The sequence below is a fragment of the Manacus vitellinus genome, unplaced genomic scaffold (genome assembly GCF_001715985.3).
Source record: "Manacus vitellinus isolate BGI_N305 unplaced genomic scaffold, ASM171598v3 scaffold_20_pilon, whole genome shotgun sequence".
Classification (NCBI taxonomy): Eukaryota; Metazoa; Chordata; class Aves; order Passeriformes; family Pipridae; genus Manacus; species Manacus vitellinus.
Genome location: NW_021939471.1, coordinates 8,319,274 through 8,343,486, shown reverse-complemented (window position 1 = coordinate 8,343,486; position 24,213 = coordinate 8,319,274). Strand labels below are relative to the sequence as shown.

The window sequence follows — 24,213 nt, the reverse complement described above, 5'->3', positions numbered from 1 at the left end:
AGTAGTGAATCCTGTGTGTTTGAGTCCTCATCCTCCCCAGAACTGATCACAAACAGAAAAAAACTGTGTGTGTGAAGCAACCTTTTACCTTTTGTTCTGAAACAAGTACTTGGGAGTGACAGAAATACTGGCTATTGACACTGTTCTTTCTGTTCAGGCAGTTATTGTTGTTGTGCTAGACTTTCATGTTATTAGTTTATGAAAAATGCAAGTAGTAAAAACTTTGTGGCTTCAAGTATACAGTAGATGTGAGTTAACAATCACTCAGGATAAACCAACATGTCAAAGTATTAATAGATTCCTAGTACTGGGGTGTGTCTGTGTGTGTCAGTGTGTCAGTGTTCAATGATTACTTTGAAAAAAGACAGTTTGATTGCGTTAATAATAATAACAATGATTACTTTGTTACTGTTTTCTTGCAGATAGCGCATACTTTAGGGATGGATATTACTAGCTGGTTATTTATGGACAAATACCATATAATTAAATAAAACTGAGTCATTTAACATTTTTTTCATATCGAAGATTCCAGGAAAAAGCTAATAAAGATTTTTAATAATTAAATCAGCTACTCTTAATACATTTTAGATTTACTATGGTAGCTTTTATTTGCTATTAAAAAACCCCAACAACTTAATTGAGGTACCCCATGCTGCATTTTTTAAATTTGTAATTCCTGTACTTGACAATGAATCTTTTGATCTGTTTTTGCCCTTGTAAGAATACAGAATTTGCTGTCAGTTTTACTAGCAAAAAGAAACATTCTGCAAGGGTTAAAAGATTATTTTCATACTTTTTTCTGTCATACTAGGTTTGTTTCTCTGAACTAGGGTTTCTGAGGATTTTTACTACCTTAGCGTTCTGTAATCTCATAGAAGGAGCATAAGCAGCACGTAGCCCACTTCTTGTGGACAGACAGGCAAGGCAAAGGACACGGATTGGTAGTGTGAGCCCCTCTTCACCAGGATATCCCTGCGTGCTGGTGTGAACCCCAGACATTCAAGATTCGGTACTGGTGAAAGACTAAACCAAACAGGTTTTTAATAACCGTGACCTCTGCTGTATGATGTCCTTTAACCTGGGACCAAGGAAAATCTTCATTCTTAGTCCTGAAGAAGGCACGTATTGAAGATCATGTTATTGGTGCATGTAAGCCATTATCTTAACTGTCTTACTGAGCTGGTTCATGCTGTTGACTTGTTGAAATGTGAAATGTAGTTACTATTGACTTTGTAAATACCTGCCAGAGAAGAAATATAATTATTTTAAATCATTGTAAATAGAGATGTATAAAACTTGACACACTCTGCAATGCAGAAAAAAATTATATATATATATATATATAAAAATATATAAAGATGTTAAATAAATATTGTGCTGTTTCTGAACAGAAATGATTACGCTGCGAATTGCTGTTTTTTTTAAAAATGTGGTTTGCAGTAGTGGGGGTGGTACGGGCCGTGAGCGGAGCTGTCCCAGGAGACGCGGAGGTTGGAAGGGAGCTGTGCCCGGGGCCGCGGGCAGCGCTGTTGCCCGGGGCTGTCCCTCGCCCCGGCACCCCGGCAATGCGCCCGGGGCCGCCGCCTCCCTGGCGGCGGAAGTCCGCCGGCCGGGACGGCCGCGGTGGCCTCGGGTACTGGGTCCCGCACGGCGCGGCACGCCGCTCTCGGGCGGCGGGCGGGCGGGGCGGAGCTGCTGGCTTCCCGCGAGCGCGGATCCGCCTCCTGCTGGCTGCGGCGCGCGGGGACGGCCGGGACCACGTTCCTGGCCCGCCCCCCCCCCCCCCCCCCCCCCGCCCCCCGGGCCCCCCCCCCCCCCGGTCCCGCCGGAGCGGCGCCGTGAGGGGTGGGGTGAGGTGAGGCGAGCGGGGCCGCCAATGAGCCGCAGCGAGGGGTCGGGCGAGCGCCGCCGCCGCGTCCTGCAGGTGAAGTTCGTGCCCGACGAGGAGGTCCTGAAGCACATCGCCGACGACACAGGTACAGCCGGCTCCGGGCAGCGCCCAGCCCGGCACCGCTCCCAGGGCGCGGGGAGGGGGCTCTGAGCAGCCGCCGCGGCCCCCGGGAAAGGGGCTCAGCAGCACCCAGGTCGGGCCGCAGCAGGACGAGGCCTCCGGGGTCGAACGACCGCCCCCTCCGCGGTTGGTCCCTGTCCAGCCCGGCACAGGACGGGCTGCGGGCGGGGCGGAGCGAGGCTCCGCGTGGTGGGTGCTGTAGGAGAGTTTCGCTGCAGTTTTGACTACTTTTAAGGTTTGGAACCTTTGTGGAGATGCTTCAAACTTGCCAGTACAAGGCACAGAGCATCCGAATCAGACACTGCCGGCCCTACTTTGAGCAGAAGGTCAGACACACGGTCTCCAGAGGGGTCGCAGCCTAAATTCTCCCACGCGTGTTCTGACAGCCTACAGGCAAGGTATTGTCCACTTGCTCCCTTCCACCATGAAGGACAGGGCATGGCAAGTACCGTCCCCTTTGCATGCAGTGCTGTAATGTGCGAGTCACTGTCATTTTGCCCAAATGATGGAAGCTGGTGTGTGCTGAAATGAGTGTCTTGTCCTTAGGAACTGCAGCATTTGTGGAGAACGAGGGACTAATGGTTGTAGGGTCAGCTGCTGACCAGGTCTTCTTTTAGCAGGACATCTTAGCGTTGTATTTGTTATAACAGCAACTTGGTCTCTGAGTTGGGTGGCTGCATACTACTGCAGTAGAAATCATGAAATAGCAGAGGTTAAAGCTTTTATTGCAATCCTAGGTATCAAAGTACGGAAGGACAAGCCTCAGCCGAGTATCAGTTTGAAGAGATTTGTGAAGAAACTTGAGAATATTTCAGATGATGAAGCTCAGGAGATCCTAGAAGAGAAGAACTATGTTGCTACTCTTGGAATATGTACCCAAGGTATTAGCAGGAGAAAATGTAACACATCTGTGACTTAAGGAGATTCTTGCAGTGTCAGGGTTGTACAATGCCAGTGAAATTGCTTTTGAGGGCTGAACCAGCTCTGGCTGTGGTTGTGGTAACAGGCAGAGGAGAGGATTATTATTCTAGGATTTTATTATGATATTTATTTTATAACACCTGCAGTATAAAGAGAACCAAATAGCGAAATATTGCATTCCATATTTCTTGGGTTGGGAATATATCAGTGCTTTTAAAATAGCTGCAGGTAACATTTCTTTTCGCAGATCCAATGGGAAATGGCACAAGTGTAAGTGGTGGTGAAGTTTACTCATTTCAGACTCCCAAACGCTCCAGTAAAATGGCAGAGCTGGGTATGTTTTGCTCTTTTTTCTTTCATTCTTGCTCCGTCTATGGTCTTTTTTTGAGTATTCTTATTTAAGTGATTTGTCACTTCTTTTTATGCAAAAGATATAATTGCATATAATTGCAGTATTTCAGTACCTTTTATCGGTCTTTGAATCAGTCTTCATCAGAAACAAAAGCACAGGGCTAGGACAAAGCAACGACATGATGGGGGTAAGAAATACAGATGATAAACACATAAGAAAATGTAGAAGTTTCTTAATGCTGGGAAAAAGTCTGCATGTAAGTGCCAAAGGATGGTAGGGTTTTTATTTGTGTAATTTAGAAGGATGTGAGAATATCCTCACTACGTAGCAGAGAATCAAACAAAGGCTACATTAGCTTTGTGTGTCAGAGGATTTCTACTCAAAGTGTCTGAGTGTGCTTGCTGGGCTAACTGGACTCTAAGTTCTCAGTCCTGCAGAAAGTTGCAGTTCTGGAGAGGGTGGACTCTTTTGGTTCAAATAAGATGCTTGAGGCCTGTTGTCACCATTTCTTCTCACTTGAGTATGTCCAACACTGTCTGAATTTCATTAGCATTTAGCTGTCACAGCTACTGATACATCTTACAAAGGATAATCCGAAGGAGAGGGTTTTGGTGCCTCTTAGCTTCTACTGTGTCTTGGGAAGTTGTGTCTTTCTTATCTTACACCTCCTTCTGCAGCAGAGTAGGTTTCACTGGTGCTCTCTCCTGGAGCCAAGTCAGTTTGAAAACGGGAAGTCATACAATGCTGGGCTGTTAGTCACAGTGTTGTTCCATACAATAGGCTGTTGGTCCTGCAATGGGTAGGGACTGTTTGCAGGTTATGGGGACCTTTCATATTCAGATCAGTCCTTTGGCTTCAGCTTGTGCTGATAAGTAGTACAAAGAGGTAAATAGTTCCTCCTGGGCAACTGATGTGTTTGTTATACCTGATGCTTTACTATGTCCAACTGAGCAGTTTTAAAGGGCTAAGTGAGCCTGGCCAAACATCTCTGATTCAGACGTGATCTCCCAGGCAGCAAAATGAGCTCTGCCATTGCCTCAGCCATACTTGTAAAATTAATTAACTGACGAGTTCAGTCTTTGAAAATCTTTGCCGAGGATTACATTCACCATTAGGGTTAGAAAAAAAAATGGAAGTATCTGGTGCACTTCCTGCAATAGCTAAGGAATTAATACTTAGAGAGCATTTCCAGTATATGGCTCCATGCCTGACTACTCAGATCTGGAAGTTTTGTACCTGACATGTGAAACTTCTTCCTTTTCCCCTCTTTCCTACAGCCTCTGAATTAGCCCACACACCAGAACAGAGTGTGGCACCTGATCACTCCAAGGGCCCTGGGAAGACAGCAAAGACACCTCAAAGTAGCAGTAAGTCCTATGATGGCTTCAGCAACTGAAGCTGAGTGAATGGCAGTTATGTTTCTATTGGGTTGGTGGAGTGAATGCTTGAGTGCCAGTTTCTGTCATGCCTGAGTGTTCTAGTCAGCTTAACACCATAGGCTGAACTGTTTGGTATGCATGGCCTCTGCTTCACCTGAGTGTCAGATTTCTTCTGCCCTGCTGCTCTAGAGGAAACAGGAGCTTCTTTCTCATCTACTGCTGTGACATTTAACGACTTCCTCTGCATTTAACAGAAATACTTGCACTTGAGAGAGTTATGAGTTGGGTTTATGCGTTAAGCAGCAACTAGGTAGGAGTGTGGGGGTGTTCATGTGTAAATTCACACTTTATTATATAATATTTAAGCACCCAGTGCTGCAGGGAGAAATACAGGTGGGAGAAATCAGTGCAGGTCAGCACTGGCAAGAGCATGTGCCTTTGTGCTCAGAAGTGGAGTCTGATGTGCTCAGGGAGAAAACATTACCTCATTTTTCTGCCTCTTCCCTCCTCCCAATGGCCTCCCAAAGCTGTGACCAGAATTAAAAGCTGCCTTCTGTGGTAATAACATTGACTGTTGTGTGAGTCGACACAGGCAGGCAGCTGGAACAACCACAGACTCTTGGCTGGAATGCAAAGAGTAAATTTATTTCCATTACCTCACTAACCACAGGTTCCCCGAGGCAGCACCTGGGCAGAGGTGCACAAGTGGAGGTGGTGTAGGCACCAAGTGGAGATTCAGGCACTGTGTAGTCCAGTGCTAGAGAATCACCAGAAAACCTGCTGTTCAAACTGGTTTATCAGTGGCTTCTCACATGTGTATAGTTTACCACCGTGCTGTGATTTTCACTGTGTTTTGATCCTCTCTGTACCAAGACAGGGAGCTTGAGCCTCCTCATTCACTCTCCCATTAGGGTGTCTCCAGGTCTAGCAAGCACCTGTGTTATCTAGACACAGATGCTCTACTTCTCAAAGCGTACAGAGAGCCAACAGCAATATACATGGTATATGTGTTTTTCTACATTGCTACTTGAGTCTTTGCTATCCCCAGCTGCAGGGTCACTTGAGCATATTTGTAAATCTCTACCAGTCTTCTACTTTTAACCCATTCCTCCCAACAATTGTCTTTGTTCTCTCCTTGCCTACCTGTGAGGAGGTAGAGTCAGGGAGCTGATATTCTGGTGCAGCATACTTTTGAATAGTGAATGCCTGGTTTTCTGCTGGATCACCTTGCGCCGCTGTTGAAAATATGCAGTACTCTGTACAATGCTGTTTCTTGTTTTTCAGAACATTCAAGTTCAAACAAAGAGCAGCTGAGGGTGAGTGATGACTTCAGCTTGGTTGGATTTTGGTTGGATTTTTTTTTCCCCCTACTTTTAAAACTTGAGGTGGCCAGTCGTACAGTTCTGGAAAGGAAAGACCTTGAAAAGCCTAATCCAGCCACACAGGAGTAACTGAAATGAGAACCAGAGCTGCCATTAATGACGACTATGGGGTTTGGAGTCAGTGGGCAAATAGTGGGTTTGACAGCTTAATTACCATGGGTGGAAACTATTTCCTTGCATCACACAAGTGAGGATGCTCGACTATCCCTTAATACACAGTTAAACTCATAGCTTTCCAGTTTCTCACTAAAGGAAGAAAAAGCCTTAATTGTAAGGAGTGCTGTTAGAACAGGAGTTCAAGAACTGTGGTGCCGTTCAGTTTCTTACTTTAGCATTGGTTTATAAATTGGGATAACGGGGGGATGTAAGTTGATGTTGTGTTTTGTGATGTTACAGAGAGATACTGTCCAGAACTGCCAGTTGTGGTTATAGAGTGGAACAGTTGGCTTTCTAAAATGGTATAGCATCATACACAACTTTTCCAGAATAAGGTTCCAGGATGAGATATGCCTGAAAAAGAGATGCTGTTTTGGGATGCCATATTCACTCTCTGATGATTTCACATCCACTTTGTCAGGATCAACAAAAGTGTTTCCTAAGTGTTGCAGACTTGATCCAGTGTCCAAGTCAGGCATGCGCTTTACACATATGTAAGGAAAATGTGCCACTACAACCTGATGAGCGCAGGCAGCTTGGGTTCCTCGTGCTGTACTTCTGGGCTTAGTATGCTGAGTGGTCTTCTGTCATTAGGGTAGTTGTTTTCATAGAGGGACTTCCAAAGGACTTTCAGTAGACAGCATGGTGTGGAAGATGACTGCTGTGGGGACCAAAGCATTTTCAGTTTGTCATTGCTTCAATTTGACTCTTCCTGAGGGACCAAGATTGGCATCTTGGTTGGAGATTTCACAATTTTGTACCCTCCATCTCAAGACATGAGTTGAAAGAACTAAACCCCTTTTGGAACCTGATCCTGCCTCCCTCGGAATGGCAAAACAAGAACTCTCCATACTTACTGCCTCTGCTTTCCTAGTTTCATGTGGGCTGAAATACTTTGGAAATGTAACCTGATTCTACTCTTTGCTTGGCAGAGGGCTGTTTAGAGGAGAGCTATGCTTCTTCTTCTAATGTATGTTTTTTCTTTGCTGTTGCAGAGTAAAAAGAAAGAATTTGTGTCAACCACACCTTACAGGCTCAGAAAGAGGCTAGCAGGTAAGGATCAGCCTTTGCAGTTAGCTCCCACAGTCAGTGAGGCTGTGCTCAGGAGAGAGTGTTTTTCCTGGTGAGCTTCTGCCTGTAGTAGCAGTGTGACTGAAGTAATCTGCTTCATCCTGCAGAGAGTGTAGAAATGTCCTTATGTTGACCTTTTCCCTACAACTGATAGTTACTAAGGTAAGGGATGGAAAGGTTAGAAGCACCAAGTTGCCAAACTTCAGTAACATGATCAAAAGAGACAAAACTTCCAGTTATCTAACCTGTGCTGGCACTTAAATGTGGCATAATTGCTTGAACCAGGTCATAAAACTTTTTGATGATGGCTGGGACATCCATGGTAAAGTATTCCAATAGTTATTCCAACAACTGGTTGGCTATACATGCTCAGAATGAATGCATAGGAGAGTTTAGTACACGGTGTTTCATCTTCTGTTTCTTTTGTGTTGAGAGACCAAGACTGAGCCAGATTTGTCTGCGCTCTTCAATCAACACTGCTAACAGAGATATTGTACAAAACCTTTTTGCAGTGTGACTTAAAAGATACTCAGCTTGCATGATTGGCATTTGGGAAAACTTATGCAGAGATTCTAAGAGAAATAGGGAATTCCACTGTCCATTTTTATGGTAGGATTATGTTTCTTAGTTGGTGTCAAGGAGCAAGCTTTATTTAACAATACTTTGTGATGCTAGAACTGGGAAAGAAATGACCATGTGTGTTTGCAGTTCTGTTAAGCATTGATTTTACCTTTCTGTAAAAAATATTGAGGATTCATATGCTTGAAAAACTTCTCGAGAATGTGTGTGAGATGGTGCAAAATGGATTACATATAAGAAGTCATTCCTAGCTTTTAATTGTAAATTTATGCTTTAGCTCCAGATTCCTGTTTGGAAAGTGAGAGTGAATATTCTGCTTCCTGCTCAGAGGAGGAGGATGAAGAAGATCAGCAAGAAGTCAGCACTGTTTTATCAGGTCAAAAGACCCCAGCAAAAACTAAGGCTGCACCTACACCTCCTCCCAGAAACAGCCTAGCCAAAAAAAATAAGGAGGAAAAGATGGTGAGTGTGCAAAAATTCCAAGCTAGCAAACGCGAAGGGATGTGTAGTGACAGTAAGCTGTCAGTGACCACACCTGACTGTGGAGAAGGACTGCTGGACTCATTTCAAATCAAACCAGCTGGGTTGGCTTTTGCAGTACTTCTGAGCAATCCCTGTTGGACAGGCATCATGGGAGCCTGTGGGCTAATCCAGTCTGTATCCTTAGCAGCTTCAGAAGGAGAGGTTCTAAGATGTCCATGAAGCATGAGACCTTGTATTGATAAAGGATGAAGGAATTGATTCCTGTAGCACCAAAAGAAGCACACATTACTGTTCTGGCTTGGTGTTCAGCCTAATTATCTTATTTCCTTCCAGCATCAGGGATCCTCATACTGCCTTAGAATTAAGTGTTGTGTTCTCTCTCTCAGAATCTCTTTTCAGTCTCTATCTTCAGGAAGGAATCATCTGACTAGGTTGGCTTTGGCAGAATGCTACTATAAAAGCCATTTTTGCTAATATTTTCTGTCTTTCTCTTCATCCTTGTGCTATGTCTCATATCGGCCATCTTAGGGAGAGGCAGGAGGAGTGTGGCTGATCTTGCTGTCCTTTTACAGAGCAACCTGATGGAAGAATACTTTGAAGCTCACAGTAGTTCCAAAGTGCTCACTTCAGACCGAACGCTGCAGAAGTTGCGGAAAAGAAGGTTGAATCAGGTACGTTCACAGTGAATAACACAACTCTTGGAGCTTTTGATTTCTTTGATAAAGATTTCCCTCTTCAAAATTTCCTGATGTTGCTATTTTCACTTTATTTCTGCTTGTTACATGCTCGGTGGTAACACTGGTTTAGATAGCATTTTAAGCAGTATGTTCCCTTCTGCTGCTCTGAGCAGGGACAGTGCCCAGTTGTTTGAATATGAGACAGTAGGGAAAATGCAGGGAGGAGAGGTTACCAGAAGAGGTTAAAATTTGCTTTTGAGGGAGGAAAAGAGAGAGAAGCACAATTGTAGAGACCTGTTTTAAAAATTATCACCAAAAGAGTGCTTTGTCAATGAAATAATATGGGGAATTACAAGCCGTCTTGACTATTTATGTGTAGAGGAAATAGAGAGCTCTTTTAATCTGAACACTACTAGGTCAAGCTACTTGCAGGACTGGGACAGCTCAAAATGTTGTCACCTAGTTTGTTAGATTTAGTTTGTTCCTTTCCAGTTTCTAGTAGACAGGAATCATCTAATTGTGATGACTGAATTACTTTATTTTTCTTACTTCCATGAGACAGTTCAAAGCAAGGAGTGGTACCCTACATAGACAGGTACCCAAGGACAGGTGCCAGGGAAGTGTGTAGAATATTTGGAGTTCTTGTGTCCATGACTGCTTTTTGTGCCCATTTATGTTGTAAAAGATGGCATATATGCAGACTGCCTGATGCCTGCTGTTGTCTGGAATTGCTGCCCAGAGGAACAGCTGCCCAGAGAACTTGTATTCTTAACAAGTTCTTTTGTAACAGCTCTGGAAGGAAATCAAGGCTTTCAGTGTTAAATCTACTGCTTACTTCAAAATAATCGAAGGCTTAGGAGTTCTGTCTCTCAGTGCTTTGTTTGTCTGATACATTGCAGCTGCCTTTCCAGCCTAAACTGTCTTCTGTTGCCAGGGAGTGGAAAGCAAAGCTGTTAAAATGGAAGAGAAAGGGAGGTCAGGGTAGATTTGATGCTACTTATGCTGCCATGCTGATTAAACATGAGCATCACAGCATACCTTTAAAGCTGAATTATTCCTTTGGTTCTTGGTGCTTTTGAAATAATACTTTTTCTACATTTAGCTATCAGCTGCAAATTACTTTCTTCCTGCTTTATTTCTTTTTTAAGATGATGGGTTTTTTTGAGCATTCTCTTGTAGTGACAAACATCTGAACCTTTGCTGAGCATGTTGCTAAGCCTTTGCTCCCGTGAGCAGGGATGTGATATTGGCACCTTCCTGGTGCAGTGTAAGCTCTGAGTGTGCCTGTTATTCCTGTAGTGGTTTTCCCGTACTTGGCAGAAAGACAAAAAACACAGTGTGATATCTACTCTAGTCCTACTCTGGCTGTCATTTCACATAATAAGTTTACTTAATCTCTGTTTTGTGTCTCCAGTAGCAAAATTGTGCTTAGGGGGTCTTCATGGAAAAAAGAAACAACCACAAATTGAGTGCACTGACAATGAAAACTGTTGTCCCTTGCTAGAAAGCATACTAGAGGGTGTTTTTAAGGACTCCAGATATGCCTTGTTTCTTCTCTGCTTTGAATGACTGTCATCTCTTTCTCAACGTAGGAAACACTGCGTGATCTTCTGACAAAAGCTCCCCTTGCCTATGCTGCTGAAATTAAAGAACTTAACCAGCAACATGAATCCTTGTTTTCCAAGTGGATGCTGCAATTACAGTAAGTATTCAATGAGAATCACTAAATAAGCCTAGTAAAAAGGCACTGCCAGTAAACTTACCCTTAGTCAACAATATCCTGTGGGTGAATTAAGGAGCGACTTCTTTTCTTATGATTGATTGCTTAAATTTAAAGGTAGGTGACATTAATGTAGTTCAGTGCTTCCTGCAGACCAAATCATATCTGACTAACTCCTTAAACTGAATGCCTGAAGTGCAATGACATTGCATTCTACCTGGCTAGTTTGCCTGTGCCTCTCTAAACCAATCTAGAGGGCATTCACAAACGGGGAACATGAATAATGAGAAAACAGGGAAAGTGAATGATGAAAAAAGTGTCCTTTGTAAGGAATTGGTTTTGCTTACAGCAGCGAGCTGGTAGTGAGTAGCCCACCACCAATTTCTTCAGTCTGTGGCTATCTCCAGTGGTGTAGCAGTTAACTTTGAATGCCTGTAGTACCTAATTATCTGGGCACAAAGAAACCTTAATGCTTTTGGAAACATGGGAACTATAAATTTTATTTGGGTTTGTGTGTGTCTTCATGGTGAGGAGAAAAGAGTGAACATTCAGGAAAGCAAATGGAACTATAGAGAGCTGTGAGATTCTGAAGTGCCTTAGAGAAGGCAGACCACCAGCTCTGAAGTTAAGTGCTGAGGCTGGAGCCAGTACTGGTGAGGAGAAAGCCCCTTGGAAGCTTTGCAAGGGAGTGGAGTATAATGAAATCTGTGATCCATGGGGAGTGACAAAGTGTATGAAAAAGACATAAGCTGTGAAAATTGGAGAGTTGCAAGAGGAGGGGTTCTCCATGACTCAGCGATCTGGGCAGATGGTTAGAGGTGAATGTGGCAGGCAGAAGGAACAAATCCTTAGATGGCACTGCAGGCAGTGACAGCTGTTGAACACCTTACCTTTGCCCAGTGCTTTTTGAGTAACCTGATAAACTTCTTTCTGGTCAAGATGATACTTTTCGTGCTTCTCAAAACTAAACAAAGCTTTGTGATTCCTGTGATGACCTACCCTTAAGAGTAAGGAAGCTCTTAAGATTCAAAAATACTCATTGGTCAAAAGGAACAACAAAAATCAAAGCATCCACAAACAATCAGAGAGTTTTATTAGTACATTACTCACATGGCATGAAAATTGGTATGTTAGTCCCTGACTTACTATACAGGCATATGGCAGTGAGTTCTGGATAAAGGAGTAGGGTAGAAGGGAAAAGAGAAATTAAAGAGGTTGATTAGAAAGGGAGATTAAAGAATTAAAGAAAAAAAGAGAGGAAAAGAAAAAGGAAAAGAGAGAGAAAAAGGGATCATCAACCTTTGCTCCAGCATCCATGTGGCTGATGGGATGCTGATCCTGGTCTCAGCCCCAACCCAGCTGAGGGGATGCCGATCCTGGTTTCAGCATTGATCCACCTGATAAGCAACGATCCAGCTGCGTCAGTCCGGCTGATGACATGTCCGGGGTTTGAGGGCACTGCCTGGGCTTGGGGGGTACCTTTTCATGGGCAGGTTTGTCCCTTTCTATGCTAATTAGTTATGCACAGTCCGTTCTTTTAGGCCTTTCTGGAAGTGGGTCAAAGGGCTTCGGGGGTCTTTTGTAGTTCCAATCCCACCTTATAGTCCACATCCACTTCCTGCCAGCCATTCCTGCACTTGCACTATACTGTGTTGTGGTTCAGAAAAGTGCTGCCCTGTCTCCACCTAGCCCCTTTTTTCCAGCCAAAACTTGTTCTTCCTCACGGTGTGTTAATACCAGTAATACTTGGTTATTATCAACAATTCTTGTCTGTTACTATTAAGTCCTTGGTTGGCTTCACAGCCATCTGGTTATCAATGTTTGAGACATACACATTAGCCAGTTACCTTCTGGGAACTGAGACCTCAAAATGATTTCATTTCAGACCACTGCTTATAGGGTGGCAAGAGAGTGGGCTTCAGTCATAGTAATTTTTTCATCCTGGCCGCAATTTGAGTCGGTAACCTTCTCTGAAGGTTCAGCAACTGAAATATTATTCCACTGGGGTTGTTATTCAGGCAAGAAAAATAAGTTTCCAAGGCTGCTTGTTAAAAAACCTGTGCTCATTAGACATCACTAGTTCCTGGGAACAGACAGGGTTTCTGATAAGTTAGAGAGGGGCTTAGTCCAGGTGCAATTTGCAAAGACCAAGGCCTAATGAGCATTTCTCAGATCATGCTCAGATCCTGAGAGAGGAGTGGATGTGACTAAAGCCAGTTTCTCTGGGATTCTGCAATTCCCTACCATATTCTCTTTGCGCTTTCCTGCCTCTTTTTCTGTGGAACAATTAGGATAAGAAATATGTATGAGAATAGAGTAATTTTGCTTTGAAATTGCACCTGTGGATCAGAGTGGAAAATCAGCATGAAGGCTTGCTTTTTTCCTTGTCGCTGCTGTGACCCCTGGTAAACATTTATTATAACCACTGGTGAGGAGATACATGTGAGTGCTGGTTACATTTGTAACCTGAAGTTTTAGACGTACTATCACGTTCTTAGTCAATACCATTTTCTTACATAGATATTTTGCTGAATTTGTGAGCCTCTAGGCTGTTAAAAGGCTTCTTTTAGTAGAATGGCACATACCACATTTCAGATTCCTTGCAGCTCATCTTATTTATCAGCTGTCAGCTGAAGGTAAGCCTGGAGTTGACAAAATGTGAAAGTTTTTAGAGGCAAGATTGCAGTGGATCATTTTGCTTAATAAATGTACGAACCTAAAACCAGACTTGTACTTTTTTGATTCAGTGTACTTTGCTCACTTTTCTGCAGCTTGGGTTTCAATATCGTGCTTTATGGACTGGGCTCAAAGCGTGATTTGTTGGAGAAGTTTCGTACGTCTCTGCTCCAGGATTCTGTTCACCTTGTGGTTAATGGATACTTCCCCAGCATCACTGTGAGATCTGTAAGTGTGGGAAAAGCTTATGGCTTATGTAATCATCCTGTTTTACAGATACCTCTTAAGTCTCTCAGTGTAAAATATTAAGGAAGCCTGCTGCATCCTATAGCAGCAGGCTCTTGAATGAAGAGCAGTTCCTCTCTCTCTTAAAGAAATTATCCTGTGCATTTTCCAAGGAATTGCAGTAATTACTAGATACTTATCACTCTGAAGCCTTATTTTATGTCACTATTTTGAAAAGGGGTAGAATTTTTTTGTTAATGTTGACTGTTTTGGAGATTTGATGGCAAAAATTGGATTACCTCCCACACGAGAGTCAAGGGCAGTTTCAGATTTTCTACACTTCAGTGCCAGATCCCTTCATAAGGGACACCTGTTTTCTTTTTCAGATTCTCAACTCCATCACAGAGGAGGTATTGGATCATATAGGAACCTTCCGCAGCCCCCTCGACCAACTTGAATTCATTACTAAAAGGTTTAAAGAAGGTAAAATGACTAATTTATACATTAAAATATTAGAGTTTACTTGCTGTTAGGAGGGCATTTCTTTCCTCATAGTTTTCATATGTGCAATCACAGTTTCTTAGTGTATTGTAACTGGTATACTTCCTTGCTTGTAATTTATGCAACATATATGAAAACATATGCACCAGAAATATATGTGTGCACGATCCCAAGCTGTTACCTCAGTCAGTGTTTTAAAGCAGGACAGCAGTGTCAAACAAGCAGGTTAGAATTGGTTTCAAAAGGAAAATTAAACAGGTATTCCCACATGGAATGCTTGCTTGAAATACTTTTGAACATCTCTTTTACTGCTTTTATATACATATTATATACATTGCCATGGAATCTTATTTGTGCATGGCATTGGTGTTTCAGTGTTTATATTTTGTTTTGCATCATTACCCATCATGTCTGGTGGGACTAAGTGGAAAGACTGGTGAACAGCAGTATGCACCTTGATGTACATAAATCAAGTACACTACAGCTGATCTGACTGGAAATCTGAGGAACCTTTGGTTTTCATTGGCAGACAAGTATGTATTCATTTGCACAAAAACTGGTTGTAGTTCCAGAATTGTTTCTGGACAGAGGAAACAGCTGTTCCTAGGGATAAATACAGCAGCAAGAAACTATCCAGAAATTTTAGCATCTGCCATTTGCATTATCCAAGCTAGGTCTTTGTAACTTTCTTTCAGGACTCAGTGGGAAAAATTTCCAATGAAGTTAATGTGTTTTGGAGCCAACCCTTAATAGGAAATGCATTTTCATTATGTGAGGAGGAGCTTAAAGATCTTAGTCACGTAACTCAAAAGCAGCTGAACAAACTGTGCTTAGGCTTCCATTCTAAAATATATTTTAATGATCTTGAGTTGCAAAGAAATGCATAGCTAAAAGGGCAATTCACGGTAAACCTGTGACCAAGTGGAAAGTGGATTATAACAGAAAAGCTTAAACTGAAAAAAACAACTGTAGCTGTGATGACAACTGTGATACAGTGAATTGAGAAAAATCCTTTTAGGTGCTCAGAAAAACCAAGTATGGGATCAAAGTAAGCCGTAAAAGGAAAGTGATTTGATATTGGAGTGATGTATATGGAGCCTGATGGAGTAGACTTGTCCTGTGCTGCACTGGGAATGGGAAGCCAGCTTGTGTGCAGTTTCTTTGATTGGTTCTCTGCTGTTTTTTCTGACTTTGCAGATTCATCTTTAGAGCTCTATGTCCTCATCCATAACCTGGACAGCCAGATGTTAAGAGGAGAAAGAAGTCAGCAGATCCTTGCACAGCTGTCATCTCTGCCCAGTGTTTACCTCATTGCCTCTATTGATCACATCAATGCTCCTCTCAGTGAGTTCCCTGATCTAGCAAAGAGAAGAATCTGCATTCTGCTTTGGGGCTGCTGTTTCATAACCTCGTGTATTACTGTTGATTTGTAGAACAGTTCTGTTGATGTGTGTATAATCCCCATGGGGACTATGGTGGTACTGAACCGAAACTGTATAAAGATACTGAGAAGTAATACTGATCATAATATACAAATAGATTCCTAGCTTCTGGCACCGTTTGATTTTAGGGACTTACTGAATTAGAAATTGGATGTTATGTCTGTCATTGCAACTTAACAATTTTGTTTATCAGGCAGTGTTGGGGGCAGAACAGAAGCTTCAGACAAAGTTGATTAGAGAAGCCCTCCCATTGAGCCATGAGGTGCAGATGGACCCCCCCTGCTTTCTAAACTCGTCCTCAGAGAGGAGTCTAGTTGTGGCTGGACCCAATCTTAGTGCCAGACTTAGTAGATAGTTTATGTCTAAAGGATTATATTAGGTGTAATTGAACTTTGTCTCACAGGATTAAGGATGGCAAACCAAATACATAAATAAATGTGTTTTTTTTAAATTAAGATGATGACTAGACTAAAAGATCTTAATCAGAATTATTTAGTACAGAGTATAGGTGGCTATAACTACTAGTACAGTGCACTATTTTTGAAGGAATATTGAAGCGCTTATATTAAAGCTAGCAAAAACAATTATTAAGTAGAGATTGATGCTACTTACCCATACCAACAACTGTGGGCAAATCTCTTTAGTTCAGCCTTGAGAAGTAACTTCGAGGAGCATCCCCACTCAAGGAAGGAATCTCCACACACTCTGAGAAGGGTATTGTTCAAGCTGGTTTACCCACACTCTGGGCAGAGCATCCAGCTGCAGCTGGTTGCACACTGTTGACTCTGGAAGGATTTACAGTCTATCTATGGAACTGGTATGGAAAAGGGATGCATGCAAATGTTTTGTTGAAGAGAAATTGTCTTGCTGGAACAGCAAGTATCTGGGTCTCTGTACTGTGAATTTCACAAGCATGCATAGTTTCCTCAGTCCTACAGTAGAACTATGTACATTTTAATATTGCTTATTTAACACCTTAGAAAAGATAAATCTCCCAATTTTGTCTGCTTGCTCTTTTCTCTCTGTCTAGTGTGGGATCAGGCAAAGCTGAGTCTCTATAACTGGCTTTGGTATGAAACAACCACATTTAGTCCTTACGTGGAAGAAACATCTTATGAGAATTCGCTTTTAGTACAGCAGTCTGGATCTTTGGCTTTGAGCTCCCTCACGCATGTCCTGCGCAGTCTCACTCCCAATGCCAGGTAAGACACTCTTACACTTCGTAGTAGCACTTGCTGAGGACACAGTCCTTACAATCCATTTCTCTGACAACAGTGTTGAAGATGAAGATAGCAGGACCTGGGTTCCAGTTGAGTGGTTACTTTAAATAAAGAGCATTTGGATAGCAAACCTTGTCCAGTGATAGGATTCACAACTAGGTCTTTGTGCAAAAGGGCACAAAGGTGGGGGTTTTGGGTTGTTTCTCAATTACTATTTTTATTTTGATTTTCTCCTTTCCTCCTTTCAATTAGGGGGATATTCAGACTGCTTGCTCAGTACCAGCTGGAGAAAAAGGACAACCCATCTTACCCAGGTAAGTACCCACCTTTGCTCATCTGTTTGGGGTGTTGCCATTCACAGCAGCCCTGGCTTTTGGTATGCAGGTTACATCTCCAGCAACAGAAGTGCTACAGCAGTCGGCTCAGTGTCTTTCTAAGTGGCACTGTGTCTGACTGACAGGAAATCAATAGACTGGCTGGTTCTGATGGATCTGCTCTCACTGTTGTCTGCTTTGATTCTTAGACATGACTGAGACCATTCATGGGGGGCTGTGGAGTTAAAAAAAATTAAAATGAAGTCTATGAATTTGCATAACTTGCACCTAAAGGACCAGGGAAAGATAGATGATTTTTTTCCCATGCTGCTCCTGTCTAGGTGGCTTCTGATGTATCCCTGCTATACATGTGGAATATTCTGTCACCATCTGTAATAGGTGCTGCAGTGGATATGAATAACTTTTTAATGGTAAAGAAAGTAAGATAGAGTTGGAAATTAGAGAGATTAACCATGTTGGAAAGTGCATTTAAAGTGCTATTAAAATTCCTTTAGGCAACAGTGTGACTGGAATGTTAATTCAGTGGTTTTCCATTAATTACTAAAATATTAGCTTGGATGTGTACTTGAAAGAGGTGATGTTACTGTAGGCACTGTGGTCTGAGCCAAAGCAAGGCTTTCAGGCAGAGAAAGTATGTGGCATTAGACCTGGAATATTCTGACAATCTTACCACTTTCCATTTCTTGTTCTTGACTTTTTCTGTCTCCAGGGCTGTCTTTCCAAGACTTTTACCAGCAGTGTCGGGAGGCTTTCCTTGTGAACAGTGACCTGACACTCAGGGCACAGCTGACAGAATTCAGGGACCACAAGCTCATCCGGACCAAGCGGGTGAGTTGAGGGAAGAATATAATTCTGGATTTTACTTTAAATCACTTTAATATAATAATAATAAAAAAATAATAAAACCACTTTAAATAAAAAAGATGCTTAATTGCTACTAAGTGAGGCTGTATTATTTTAAACACCTAGGAACTAGCAAGGGGCTGAAATTCTGTAATTGCAGCTCTTTCCATGCCTCCAATTTGTCAACACCCTTTACATGCTGTAAAAATGCAGCGTGCTTTGGTTACTCAGCAACCTACATGTCTCTTCTTCCTGAAGACTGTGAGAAATAATGGACTGTGGAGCCTGCCAGTCTGCTGCCAATAGTTAGCTCTATTTTCACAAGAAAAGAATGCAGACTCATCCTAATAATGAGGCAATATAGCAGTACTAGATATGGTGAGCTGTGTAGTGTCAGACTAGCACAACACACAAGAAGATTTATCCTATACTGACTTTTCTCAGTATTTGTGCATTTCCAGCATTGCTCTAGTGAAATATTTCTGGTTTTTAGTAAAGTAGTCCTTCAGAATGCTGGCCAGCTCTCGTCCAGACTGCAGATAAATGCTAGCATTGCAGTGCTGTCTGGTGGCTTGCCTTGTCCTTTACACTGCTGTTAACAAAACGTGTATGTCTGTCTGTTCTCAGGGAGCTGATGGTGTGGAATACTTATTAATTCCTGTGGATGACAGTACCTTGACCGACTTCTTAGAGAATCAGGATGAAGATGCGTAATGTCTCTGTGTTCTCAAAAGCATCTATGGCAAATGCTCTCAAGGGCTGCTGGAGAGGGGCCTATACTCAGATCTCTCTTCTTCCAACCCCACGGCTGCTGGACTGAAAAGTGTTAATTCTAATGAGCCATGCTCATTGTTCAGGTGGTTTGGAATGATGACTTCTGTAAGCACAGCATCTCTTGTGCTGTAGTTGGATTTGTCTGCTTTGTCTCTTAGCTCAGATAACGCCACCTTCATATCTGTGCAGCCACTCTTACAGCCAGAAAAGCAAACTCAGTAAGACTGTGCCTTCTGCTCTCTACCTCACCAGACATGAGGGTTTGATTGGAGCAATGTACTTGGGAAGCGCAAGTCACAAGATGGTCACGGCTTTAGTTTGTACTCATGGTGCAACTTTTGTCAGCTGAGTGCTTTCCAGTACTCCTTTACCATTTAGACAAAGCTAGCTTCCAGTGTATGAAGAAGCCAAGATTTAAAATGCTAGGAGACCTACCTTGATTGCATGAGGAAAGGAGAATACTAGTGGGTTTGGGATGCTGTGGGTAACTTAGTAAATTCTGGCAATAGAACTGAAGGACTTGTCCCAGACCTACATCCTTTTATAAGAAGATTTAGATGATCTAAATTGTGATAGACTCAAGTCATTACCTGCTATTTTGCAAGGTGCAATCCAGAAAGATGAAAAGGCTGTGAAGCTTTTTTGTTTATTTTTTTAAAGCTTGATTGTATATTTGTATTTTTTACATCAGGAGTGTCCGTTGATCCTGAAGGAGGCCTTAAATGCCACTTATAAGCTCTCCCTTTTTTTAAGCCCTTAGGAGGTTGGGAGACCACTGAAGTTGGACATCTTCACTTTTTTTTTCTCAGTTATGTGAGAGGAAGCTCTATACTTCCATCAACTGTATTCTGCCAGCCAGACACTTCAGGGATTCTGTATGTTTAACATTTGGTAGCCCTGTTACAGCTCAGTGTTGTAATAGTTTAGACTATCAAATAAAGTACCTTATTAATTTTCATTAGCTTGTCTTGTCTTCCACAATCTTTTTATGATATAGGAAGATAGAGATCCTTGTGGCAATTGTGCAAAAGCCTCATTTTCATTACTATGTCAAATATCTGAGCAAATCCTCATACAGCGGGCAGAAGATTTCAAACTAGTTAGTAAAAATACATTGTTTCTTATAAGGTATCAAAATTAAGAATGGTTTCCCTGCCTTTTAATACCACTATATAGCTTTTGAAGAGAACCAGAACATCCCATGGAGTAATAGTTACCTCATCTGCCCCTCAGTTACAGGAGCAACAGAGAGGTACAGCCAGACTTTTGTTTGTATTAGAAAAATCAGGGCATCTGCTTATCCCACTACCAACTTGATTCTTCAAACCAATCCTAGAGTATCATGGTTATCAAATATATCTAATAAGAGCAAGGAGTAACAGTAGATTTATTCAGGTGCAGCCCAGTAAGTGAATAAACAAAACAAGTATTTATTTTTCTGACATGACAAATTATACCCCAAACTTTGAGGGACTGTACAATACAATCATTCTGTACTGAACCAATTGAAAACACCTCCATTAAGCTTGCAGTTGGACAGGTCTGTGCAAGATACCATGATTGAATGAATTCTCTCTCTCCTATGGTTTTTCCCCTATGCCACCTGGAGAGGATCTCTGTCTTTCTCAGACACAATGATGCTGATTTTGTTCTGTAGGTGGGTCGCTAGCACGTCACGCAGCTCTGACAAGAAGCCTCGCTCAGTGTTACTGTGCTCACACAGAATAACACTTATCCCATTGGCAACTGCATCCAGAACGTCATGGTGGGACATCTCTCCTGCCATTTTGAGAAAGAAATGTTATGTAGATCACTAATAACACAGTTGAGGTAACCAGGTCTTTGCAGATTTTGCAGACTACATTATATTCCACTTTCTATAAGGGAATTCTGTAGGAAATGGAGGGAGTATCTTGTGTCTTGCCAAAGGAGAAACACACTGAAAGTTGCAACACATTGTCATCAACACTGATTCTGTGTTGAAATAATGCATGTATAACAATGTTTTAATTCAAATAACTTCCACTGTGCCACACAGCCTCTGATCCACGTTATCTCTACTTAAATGGTATTCTTCTATCATTCCAATAACTAACCGATTGTTTCTCAATTATAAATAACAAGTAACTCTTTCTGGCCAAATCTTTTAACAATCAGTCAACTCTTATTTTTTTTCCTGGCTTGTTGTTTGTTTGTTTGTTTGTTTCTAGTGACTGTTTTTGTAAAGATAATGAAACAGCAACATAATCTTTTACCTGTGAGGTAGATGTCAGCTTCTGTTCCCTTCAGGACACTGCTCCCAGAACCAGCACACAGAGCAGCTTTCTTCACTGGCGATTCTGCAGGACACAAGGTGCCACAGTTAAACTTTGTTCAGCCCTCATGTCTGTACTGATTAATTGTTTCACTATAAGTACCTTGATTTTAGAGTCAATGTAAGTTTGTTGCAGTTGGAGACACATCTGTCAGTTTGAAGTGTCATGGGCCTGTAACATCTCATACAGCACAATCCTCTGTGATAGGTAGATTTTTTTTTCTTCAAGGGGTAGGAAAGTTTTCAGAACACTACAGCACAGAGGCTGGCTGATGGCTGGTTTTCTCCTAGTGAGGTGTTATTTAGTTAGGTTTCTGAACTGTTTAATAGGCTGCTACTCCTTCCAGGACTTCCATGTTCCACCATCGTTAGATTCCCAACTAATGATGCCATTAAGGCAGCATTTTCCCTCTGAGATATACTAGTTGCTAATTAAAACTTAGTAATTATACTAAGTATAAATTATGAAACAGAATGTCTTGTATTTGATTTGGGCTGTCCCTTCTTCACTGTGTCAACCAGCATAAAACAGAACTTCCCACTAAAAGTACAGATGAGATTCTTTCTTGTGATTGTACTGTGTAAATTCTAAGATGCTGTTTCCGAGCATTGCTTCATAGTACTTGGAAGTAAACCTGTTTAAGACAGAGCAGTATTTCCCACTCTCACACACACACTCATGCTCCTTATCTTCCTGGAATACCAGTTCCAAGGGACAGCCTTACTTGCAGGCCTGTTTACCTAGTGTCCTGCCCATTCCCACGGCTATGCGGATGTGAGGCAATTTTAGGTGGCTTTTGATACGCTCGATTATGTCTGACAAGGAAACTGGCTCACTCAGTGTGCACAGACGTCCCATTCCAGTGTGGGGAAGAAGAGGCTGAAAAGAAATTAAAATTACTGTGAGAAAGCTGACTCCAGACGCTTGCATTGCTTTCCATCCTGTACAAAGGTGAGTATATCGGGCATTCAGGAATGTCTCTGAACTTTACAAAAATATGTGTGATGACTTCAAATGTAACATTCCAATCACAACAGCTATTGGGACTGATTTAGGAATTAGCACAGGCCACAAATATTTTCATTGCTTTGGAAACCACGTGTGGCTTCAAATCCCCATAAGCCAGTATTTCGGCGCACTGATGGGGTAGCACTGGCAACCTGTGATGCTACTGACTGCTGCATTATTGTGTTTAGGGCACTCAGCTCACACAAGTAATACATTCACAGGAAGTAATTCATGATTTTGTTACCTTTTGTAGCAAGAGAATCTCCGTCTTGTGATAAAGAAGGCTGTTCTGGGACAATAATGCCACCACCTCCAACAGTGCTTTCTGAGAGCAGTTCAAAGTGACTCGTGTTTGCTCCTCACCTTCAACCCTGAGGAAAGATATGCTTGGTGCTTGCTAAGAACTAGATCAAATTTCAGCATTGTAATTATAAAACAAAGCTATTCTGCCTCAGTGGCTGTTTTACCACTGAGAAAGGAAAAAAGAAGGTATTGGAATAGCCTAGCCTAGTTCACTCTCTTGGAAAAAACAGATATGGGAATTTAACTCATCTGACCTCATCAAATTTCCCGTTAATACTCCTCTTTACCACCTCTAATCTATGTAATGCCAGATTTGAGTAGCAGTTACCATTTAGCATGATATAGATTGATCAGAAAGGGACAATTATTCCTTAAGTTTCTAGGTCTCTGCTGAAAAATACAGCAGCAGTGCACAGAGGAACAAAGTGGTTATAATAGTAAAGTACAATTACAGCGACTTATTGTTTCAAGCAGAAAGAGTACAACACTAGAGAGCAGAGGAGATACCTGGCTGGGAAAGTAGTGAGACAAGAGATCTCTTGGATGTCTTTGATTTTGGACAGCACTACATCCAGATGCTCAGTGTCTGTGCAGAATTCTACCCGGTGAGTGCCCTCAGCTGGACAGCTTGGTGCAGTTGATGGATGGAGTGGGACCGAAGTACAGGCACCTGAGAAAACAGTACAAGACTGCTATTTTATAAAGCTGGATAAGTAGCCTAATACTGATTTAGCACATATCCTAAAGAGATACAACAAAAAGATGCAAACTTTGCACTCAAATCCATTTTCCCTGACCAGAAGTGAGGACTTTTTGTCCTGTTGTTTCCATTAGGCAGAGTCTACTTTAAGTCTAAAGAAGTTGATAGATATGTATTATTTGTCATGCTTAGCGCCATCAATTTTATCCTAAGAGTTGTACAAAACTAAAAATAGTTTCTGGTTTGTATGACAGACTGGAAAAGACCCAGCTGTTGTTGTAACCTATGAGTCATAACATAGGATAAAAATCTAAAATAATTTCAGGTAGCTTAAGTCCTTTGCAAACAATGAGATCTTGTACTTTATAAATTAAAGATGGTGATTTAAAGTCGGTGGTCTAAGCTTTGCAACCACAACGGACAATAAATACGCTCCACCAGTTCCGGCTACATCCAATAGTCATGCATCTGGAAATGTCCTTTAGTGTTTGTATCTGGTATACATCACCAAGATAAATTTCCTAAAATATGTTTAAGGTTCTTAGTGCTAGAAAAATACCGTGGGGGAAAAAAAGAAAGAACTATGAAGTCCTGTAAAAGCTGGAAGAAAGGAAAATGAGGAAAGGTCACCACATAAAACAGCATATACCAATGAATAATTTTAACCTTTCTTGGTTTGTTTTTAACAGAATCTCACCGAGTCCCTTTGTCAGCCAGTTATTAACTCCGTGAGGTATGGCATCGTACGCTGTATGTGGAGAGTAAATCCCGATTCTGTGCTCCAGGGCTCGGACCACCAGCCGTTCCTTCCAGGTCTTCCACGTTACTCGCTTGAGCGGCGTGAATATAGGAGGGTGGTAAGAAAGAATGAGGTCTGCCTTCTTTTGCACCGCCTCTTCCATCACCTCCTCAGTGAGATCGTTAGTAAGGAAAAGGGTGTTCACAGTGTGGGGAGGACTTGGTTCCACCAGCAACCCCACATTGTCCCAGCCTTCCGCCAGAGAGAGGGGTGCGAAGTCATTCAGGGCAGAAACGAGCTCCCTGAGGTCCATGAGGGCGCGGGCGGGCAGGCGGCCCAAAGCACGGATGCGGTGGAGAGGCCGGCGAAGCAGCGCCGTGCCAGGCAGCAGCATGCGACGA

General features: G+C 42.2%; 2 protein-coding genes across 3 annotated transcripts; one reads left to right on the top strand and one right to left on the bottom strand.

Annotated features, from left to right (window-relative positions):
- The first annotated feature begins 1,848 nt into the window (after nt 1-1,848).
- ORC2 (origin recognition complex subunit 2) lies at nt 1,849-20,052 on the top strand. Of its 2 annotated transcripts, none has more exons than XM_018071875.2 (16): nt 1,849-1,976; nt 2,749-2,892; nt 3,180-3,266; nt 4,562-4,651; nt 5,948-5,979; nt 7,197-7,254; nt 8,129-8,313; nt 8,907-9,005; nt 10,604-10,713; nt 13,503-13,635; nt 14,019-14,115; nt 15,331-15,477; nt 16,606-16,777; nt 17,048-17,109; nt 17,840-17,958; nt 18,601-20,052. In XM_018071875.2, the coding sequence occupies exons 1-16, from the start codon at nt 1,877-1,879 to the stop codon at nt 18,685-18,687; spliced, it is 1,722 nt and encodes a 573-aa protein (XP_017927364.2). In that variant the 5' UTR covers nt 1,849-1,876; the 3' UTR covers nt 18,688-20,052. The 2 variants fall into 2 exon arrangements, with proteins under 2 accessions (XP_017927364.2, XP_017927365.1); XM_018071876.2 differs by lacking the exon at nt 1,849-1,976 and adding an exon at nt 2,268-2,409 and having other exon boundaries at nt 18,601-20,051.
- A 105-nt stretch (nt 20,053-20,157) lies between these two features.
- NIF3L1 (NGG1 interacting factor 3 like 1) lies at nt 20,158-24,204 on the bottom strand. Its single transcript, XM_008931109.3, has 6 exons — nt 23,771-24,204; nt 22,881-23,043; nt 22,315-22,441; nt 21,803-21,941; nt 21,003-21,086; nt 20,158-20,526 (listed from the first exon to the last, which is right to left on the bottom strand). The coding sequence occupies exons 1-6, from the start codon at nt 24,123-24,125 to the stop codon at nt 20,342-20,344; spliced, it is 1,053 nt and encodes a 350-aa protein (XP_008929357.2). The 5' UTR covers nt 24,126-24,204; the 3' UTR covers nt 20,158-20,341.
- Between the last annotated feature and the right edge of the window lie 9 nt (nt 24,205-24,213).

Coding starts and splice junctions, on each gene's coding strand:
- ORC2 (XM_018071875.2), top strand. CDS start 1,877: ATGAGCCGCAGCGAGGGGTCGGGCGAGCGCCGCCGCCGCGTCCTGCAG. Junction 1,977..2,748: donor GCACATCGCCGACGACACAG/GTACAGCCGGCT, acceptor TTGCAATCCTAG/GTATCAAAGTACGGAAGGAC. Junction 7,255..8,128: donor GCTCAGAAAGAGGCTAGCAG/GTAAGGATCAGC, acceptor TTTATGCTTTAG/CTCCAGATTCCTGTTTGGAA.
- NIF3L1 (XM_008931109.3), bottom strand. CDS start 24,125: ATGGACCTCAGGGAGCTCGTTTCTGCCCTGAATGACTTCGCACCCCTC. Junction 21,942..22,314: donor AGATTCTCTTGCTACAAAAG/GTAACAAAATCA, acceptor ATTTCTTTTCAG/CCTCTTCTTCCCCACACTGG. Junction 21,087..21,802: donor GGGAATGGGCAGGACACTAG/GTAAACAGGCCT, acceptor TGTGTCCTGCAG/AATCGCCAGTGAAGAAAGCT.